The sequence below is a fragment of the Pelobates fuscus genome, chromosome 5 (assembly GCF_036172605.1).
Source record: "Pelobates fuscus isolate aPelFus1 chromosome 5, aPelFus1.pri, whole genome shotgun sequence".
NCBI classification, from domain to species: Eukaryota; Metazoa; Chordata; class Amphibia; order Anura; family Pelobatidae; genus Pelobates; species Pelobates fuscus.
In genome coordinates this window covers 275,588,426-275,596,310 of record NC_086321.1, presented here as the reverse complement: position 1 = coordinate 275,596,310, position 7,885 = coordinate 275,588,426, and the positions used below count along the sequence as shown (strand labels likewise).

Here is a 7,885-nt window from a genome sequence, read left to right as displayed (position 1 = left end):
TAACTTTACATTTGCACTTTAATTTGTTCATATGCTTTCACTAAGTTTCAGCTATTTCCTTTTCCAATACTTTTCCACTATAGAGTCATGTGGACTATCATGGGATTAATCAACAAATAATAAGTCTAATTTGTCCTCTTCTATTGGGACCTAACTTGTTCAGACAGATCACTGCTCCTGCAGCCACCTACTGCTCGTCATGAACAGAGCAAAGCGCCCCTACCAACATGGAGACGCCACCTTGAAGTTGCAGCCAACATTCTACACACTTGTGACCTTCCTCCCGGCGTGCACTGCGCTCCCAGCCTGTCGCTATAACTTTGATTTAACTGGTCGGCTCAGCCGCTGCCCGGAAGTTGCCATTGTTCCCCGGTAAATTTAAATGTTCATGTCTATGGGCGGAGGGGAGTGAATTTCTGCTCTCGGTTTATTGAATAGCAATACGTTCCCGGAGCCACACAGAGTGTTTCTGGCCGGTTGGACGGAGTGTGTTAGGATATTATTAACTGTTACAAGGTCAGTATTATGTTCTGCTAATGGCTCGCAGCTGACAACTGGCAGTGTGTGCGCATTATACTGTATATTATATATATATTGACATGTTTATGCTGACATCCTGAACAACACTGACTTTTAAACATGTGCCTTGTATTACACATATGAGTTTTTGCTTAATATATTTCTATGATTTTTTATTTTTTTTTATTTTTTTTTAGCAGTTCGAGGTCTTCATGATAAGTTACCAGTTTTTCTCAGCAGTCAGGATTTTTTTTTACCTGGTGCAGGTTAAAGGGGACTGTCACTAAAAGTGTGTGTGTGTACATTGGATGGTAGGAAAATACTGTAGTTTATACTGAATTTCTCTGTAGATGTGCATAGAATGTGAATTTCTTGGTAGATGGTTTTTAAACCTGCTACTTTGTTCACTACAGTAAAAGTTGCAATAGTATTTACTGAGGTGAGGGAACAAGCAACTGTCACTTCTTTGTAAGTGTTTTTTTTGTTTGTTTTTTTATAATGGCTCTGTCAAAGGTTGACCCTTCCCCTTTTATGGTCTACCCTGGCTCTTGTTTCCTTGATGTCCCTATACTTATATTTTCCTTGATTGAGGCATTGCATCTTTTTCATCTCCGTCACTATCAGGACACTCTCAGGACACTGGCAGTGACAGATTGTCTCTGCCTTAGTTTTGTCCTTTCCCTGTCCTGCAATTCAATTTCAGCACATGCATGCTGCGCAATGCTTGGTGAGGGACAAGGGAGCAGAAAATGATAAACGGAGAGAAGAGTTCGAAGAGAATTGGAATCTATTGAAGAAAAGTAAGGTTGAGGTGACAGTCGCATTAACATGGCATACCTGTGCATTTATTTGACGGCACATGAGTAGTAATGGGCTATTTATACCTCAAGGTTCGTAACCATATTTTTTTTTTCCTGGATGGGTTATACTGCACCGAGGTATCCCCATCTTATCTCTCACATAGTCACTCTATAGAGGCAGTTACTGGCAAACATTGCTGCATCTTTATAGGGATTTTATAATGTAAGGAAACAAAGTTTTCTATTCCTTGCACTATAGTTCCCTCTGACTGCCTCCCCCGCCCCTCTCATCCACTCCTCATCACATAGGGATTTAAAATAAAAAAAACCTTCTAGCACTTGCCCAATTCAAGGGGGAGGGGGGGGGGGGGGCGGCGCATGGGTGGTGAGCGCATTATTGCATTCATGCTTTCCTATGGGGATTTTACTGACGCTGGATTTCCTCATTCAGACCATGAGGACGTCCAGTATCAGTTAAGCGATCAAAAGTAGGTTAGCCACCAGGAAGTGCCTCTAGTGGCTGACAGCTGTCTCCAAATACATTTAATATATCAGTATAAATTATCAAGATAATCAAACCTCCATTCCATCACCACTTCATAAGTTGTGTGGGTGTTAATCTTCTTGTAACATTCTCTGCTCCTGGACATTTTTGCCGTACTTGGGCTATCTCATCCATGATGCCATGTTGGCTTCATTGCCAGCATAATGAAGTTTAAAGGGACATTTATAGGCCCCCAGACCATTTCATCCCCTTCACCTTAACCTTTTTGCAGGGTTAAGACTGACTCTCTAGTGGGGCTTCTTGTAGTTTCATAGTTTTTTTTTTTTAATGCGGTAAAAGGAGGCCTGATGTCCTCAATTTGTGCGCAATTCTCACCTCGCATGCACATTGGGTTCCTGGATTGCGCTGACATAAGAGGAGGAGGAGACCGATCCATAAGTGAATAGGGTTTTTAACCCTTCTGTGGCTGGGGGAGGAGGCCACAGAAGCAGGGGAACACTTTAGTTTTAGGAATACAGTTTTGTATTCCTAAAACTATATAGTATTTATCTAAACAGAGTAATGTCAGTCACTCAGCTAGGGAGTTGGCATAGCTACCATAGCGAATGTGCAGTAGTTGCTATATATTATATATATATATATATATATATATATATATATATATATATATATATATATATATATATATATATATATATTTTTAGAGCAGTACTTTCTGCTCTACTCTTGTGAGTATATTTTATTTTATTGTTCTTACTGAGAGCACTATTTGCTGTGTCTTATACCTTGTGGAATACGACGGAACCCAAGCCGGACAGACGGACGGACCTACCCTTTCAGTACATCCTTTAGTGGGGATTATACCACTAAGTGCCCTTTATCCCAGAGCTGGCCCTAGCTCCATTAAATGTGAATGTATAATCCTCCTTTTTTACTTATTTTTACCCTTGGAGCTACAATATTTCACTATTGGCAGTTTTATGTGCTTTCTTTTATCTTCACATATACAGATTATCTACAATCCGGACGGATCAACTCCTGAGGATTGTACGCATACCTTATCCATATATCAGTGAGACTGTTTTTTTATTGATTTTATTCAACATTTTTTTACCATTTGATCTTTGCTGAACATCTGGATGGACTCTGTTTTATTCATTATTTTTATATAATTGCAAAAGAGACTATTATACCCAGGTGTTATCACTTGCTGTTTATATACTTCAACCAATTGGTTTCTATTTTATGGTACTATTCTCTGTACAATAGCGCAGCCCTTCACTCCTCTTTTTTCTTCATGTGTATATGGATGCATATATATCATAATATAAACACATATGCCTCTTCAGAGATTTGTTTGACCCCCAGCATGTCTTTTGTCATCCTCAGGAACACTGTGTTCCGCTTTATTTGCTTGCCTGATGTATAAAAATAGCTCTAATATGCTGTTACCCTCAGCAGATCTTGTGAGTCATTTTGTCTAGCAATGCTATATTACAGAGATCTTTCAATATGTTAGTTGATAAAGTGTATTAATATGCATACTAGAAACCTTATACGTTTTCTTAAATGGATTGTTTTCATTATTCCATTTGAAGTCAATGTATTATCGTAAAACTATTACTGAAGAACTTGGGGCTAAAAGTTAGTTTAAGCAACATTTTAATTGGCCCCCCACTATCTAATCAGTCATATTTTCACCTTGCCTATACCACGTCAGACAACTAGCTTCACATATATATATTATTCACTGAAATCTAGAAAATTTAGTCGAACCTAGCCAGGCCGTTAAATTCCACTGTTATTTTGACCATATTAAAGGGACACTATAGTCACCTGAACAACTTTAGCTTAATGAAGCAGTTTTGGTGTATAGAACATGCCCCTGCAGCCTCACTGCTCAATCCTCTGTCATTTAGGAGTTAAATCCCTTTGTTTATGAACCCTAGTCACACCTCCCTGCATGTGACTGGCACAGCCTTCCATAAACACTTCCTGTATCGAGTGCCCTATTTAGGCTTTCTTTATTGCTAGTTCTGTTTAATTAATAATTTCGTATCCCCTGCTATGTTAATAGCTTGCTGGACCCTGCAACAGCCTCCTGTATGTGATTAAAGTTCAATTTAGAGATTGAGATACAATTATTTAAGGTAAATTACATCTGTTTGAAAGTGAAACCAGTTTTTTTTTTTTTTTTCTTTTTTCATGCTGGCTCTGTCAGGGATGCATAAACAGAAACAAAGTGATTTAACTCCTAAATGACAGAGGATTGAGCAGTGAGGCTGCAGGGGCATGTTCTATACACCAAAACTGCTAAATGACAGTGAATTGAACAGTGAAATTGCAGGGGAATGATCTATACACTAAAACTGCTTTATTTAAAGTAATTTACGTGACTATAGTGTTCCTTTAACCCCTTAAGGACCAAACTTCTGAAATAAAAGGGAATCATGACATGTCACACATGTCATGTGTCCTTAAGGGGTTAAAGGTTCACTATAGTTTAAGGAAAACAAACTTTTTTTCCTGACCTTATATAACCCTTAGGTTCCCCACTTCCGCTGGGCAGAAGGGGGGGACCACTTACCAGAATCCAGCGCCAGGCTCCCTCGGTGCTGGTTACCTCTCCTACCCCGCCAACGTCAGTTCCTGAGTGGAGCGGAATGCGCATGTGCGGCAAGAGCCGTGCGAGCATTTAAACAGTCCATAGGAAAGCATTTCTCAATGCTTTCCTATGGACGTTCTGCAAGCTGAATGCGATTTTTCGCATCCAGCATCGCAGAAGTGCCTCTAGCTGCTGTCAGGAAGATAGCCACTAGAGGCTGGATTAACCCTGCAATGTAAACATAGCAGTTTCTCTGAACCTCATGCTCAACCCTACCTTCTCTGAAACTGTTGTTTACATCTGAAGGGTTAAAACCTGGGGGACCTGGCACCCAGACCACTTCCTTGAGCTGAAGTGCTCTGGGTGACTATAGTGTCACTTTAAAATGGAAGAAGTGAAGGTTTTCTCTATAGTAAATTCCACTATTTTTGAGACCGAAAGTAGTGGAATGTTTCCACCACTATAAACTTGGGGAAACTTGCGGAAAAAGTGGCTGAAATATTAATAAAGCTGTTGCATCAATGAAAACTGGTGTACATTTGAAGGGGACCTGTCATGCCCCAAACAACTTATGTCATGACTTGACAAATCAAGGCTACTAGAAATTTTTCCTGGTAGTTTTTCCTGGTAGTTTGCCAGCCCGTCCAGCCGGCCAAAGGAGAATAGAGGCGGGTTTGCGGCCGGACGGTCAAGGGAGAATGGAGGCAGCAGTCTTGAGGGAGCAGTGATATTCTTGCTCTCCAGCCTTGCACTTAGTGATGCTAAGATATGACATTACTCCAGCATCACTAAACAGCACGCAAAGAAGCAAAGCATCATTAAACAATGAGGGAGTAAAGCAGAAAGGTGACACTAGCTACACTGGACCACAGGGAAATGATCCACTTCAGCTTTCCCAAAGGTAGGGGTCTGGGTGGACATAAATTAAAATAAATAAATCACATAATTTGTGTGTGTATCACAGTAAGTTGGTCTGTTCAGATTTTTTTTTTTTTTTTTTTTTTTTCATGGCTGGCCAAACCTCCCTGGCTGAGCTTGTCAATCTTGATGTTCTCAACCAATCCAATGCTATCCCGTAGGAACGTATTGGGAGGCTATTGTGCGTGCATGTATGGCACAATGCCACATTGCACCAATCCGCATCTCCTCGTAGAGATGCATTTCTATAGGAAATGTTCGGTGTCTCCATGCAGAACATAAGTGCGGCACTTTGTGTAGTGACATAGGAAACACATTGAGTGGCTGTCTCAGTGACCACCACTAGAGGTGTTCCTAAGCAGTAATGTAATGTTGCTGAGCCTGCAGGGACAGGCTACACACCAGAATCAGTCCATTACGTTGTTCTGGTTACTATAGTGTCCCTTTTAAGAATTGTATTTTTGATGTTGAAAATAAAACCTGGCTCAAATTTTTTTTTTTTTTTTTTTCCAGCTGGCTCCTAGATTCAAAGCAAATTTGTCAAGCCCTGCCTTATTTCCACTAGCTTGAGCATAAGATTCGATCTATAGATAGTGCTAGCAAATGTATAAATTAGGAGAAAAACCTGTTGTGTCGTTGTAAGGATGGCAGTTCATTAGGTGTTCTTGTTCTTTGGACCATATCTTCTCAGATTCCACTTGCTAACGACAAAGAAGTAACCTCTGTGACAATGCCTTTTATTGACATCTCCTTGTTTTGATTGGATGTTACTGTTTATTTTTTGCTGATATATCGAGGTGCAAATCCGCCTCCATGACCATTTCAGTAATTTGAGAGAATTTAGACTGCTTGCTCATTTTATTTAAAGTAGAGTGAAATAAATATGAAATTGACATCTGGAGTTTTTGTGTTTCCCTTCATGTCATTGTGCCATTAACCTTTTGTATTTTTAGCTTGTATATATTGACATGAATGTAATGCTTTCTTTTTATTTATTGTGTTTACATTTTTTGTTTTGTTATATATGCAGGTCTTCGGGTCAACTTGTAAAACGGTCATCATGGCTGTTGATGATTATGAAGATTTACTAAAGTATTATGATTTGCATGAAACCATTGGGACAGGTAAATTACTATAATTACCATAAACTGCTATATAGTTCAACAACTGAGAACATATCTTGCCTAAGAATGTATGTATGGCTTCAGAATGTGAATTTAAACATTTTAGGCCATAGTATATTGGAAAACATCACTGTATTTTTAGTTTGATTATTTTAGACTAAGATTTGAAATTCAGTTTGAATTCACTTCAGAATGTTACACTAAGGGAACCCTTGTTCTGTCTGGCCATTGAAAGCTGACATTACACCTCTGGTAGTTAGCTACAATATCTTTTCGTTTCAAACTTTAAGTAGTCATGGTGCTTGGATTAAACTCTTTGTGATTTCTTGTCAGACCACACTTGAGTGAATAGTTATAGTTAGCTGTGTGTACAATTCAATCCATATCAAGAAAACAAATACCTGTTTAGTTTTTACGTAATGTATTTTATTTCATATGTACTGGTATTATCTGTGATTATCCCTCCTGAAAAATTAGCATTTCATAAAGATGTAAACTTTATGAAAGACTCATTATGACTGGGTCCAGACGAGATCTACAGAGACAAACCTGACTTTCTTTGACACAAGGCGGAGGTACAGAGTCAGTCTCTGCAGCCGTCATACCCCTTAGACTTCAATGCTGTACACTCTCAGCAGTGACGTCGGTGCCAAAGAGGACCCCATCCGATCAAGATGGCGGCACCTGCGAGGGATAGGTTCAGGTAAGTAGACTCGCCTTTACCTTATGCTGACAGTGCCGCTTTAAGCATTTAAACACGTGAAACATTTTGTTTTAATTTGTCCAGTCTGAAATTGTTACGGCTCTCCTGGCATAAAGGGTTAAACTGCTGTTTAGTAGAGTTTCCCTTTTTGTGGAGGTACAGCTACTGTAGAACCCCAACTCCCGAACTGGAACCAGGGAATGCTCCAAACTCTCGAACAGTATACCAAGTAGTACTCCAAACTCCCGAACGGTATTCTCACGAATGTCTGCTAACAGACTAACACACACAGCATCCAAGCGGCTTTCATTCCCAGCAATCAGTCTCTAACCGCGTACAGTAAATCCCCCTCAGTCACAAGACCAAGCTCTGTATTGAGGGTAAAACAGGATTCTGGTTTATTGAGGGCTACCTGCCCGGTATTTATGCAGGTCTTCTACCTGGTGGACACTCCCCTAGGGGTCCAGATGGAAGACTGTAACACAGACAGACATGTATCACATGCCGACACACAGAAGTAAAACATCCCCACAATGCATCCTAATTTCCCTCCCTCTATCCTGGAGATAATTGGGAAGTAATCCAATTATCTCCCAGGTCAGAGGCAAATCACCATTATACACGCGGGGACGCAGAGACGGTAAGATACATTAAAACATATATTACATTTACTACACCAACCCCATACATGTCAAATATCCCCAGATAGCT

General features: G+C 39.9%; 1 protein-coding gene across 1 annotated transcript in view; it reads left to right on the top strand.

Annotated features, from left to right (window-relative positions):
• Window positions 1–402: 402 nt before the first annotated feature.
• Window positions 403–7,885, top strand: part of MELK (maternal embryonic leucine zipper kinase) — a 47,507-nt gene continuing 40,024 nt past the window's right edge. Inside the window, exons 1-2 of the mRNA XM_063457274.1 lie at window positions 403–516; window positions 6,378–6,471. Of these exons, the coding sequence (XP_063313344.1) occupies window positions 6,408–6,471 (64 nt within the window). The 5' untranslated portion in view covers window positions 403–516; window positions 6,378–6,407. The remainder of the gene's footprint in view (window positions 517–6,377; window positions 6,472–7,885) is intronic.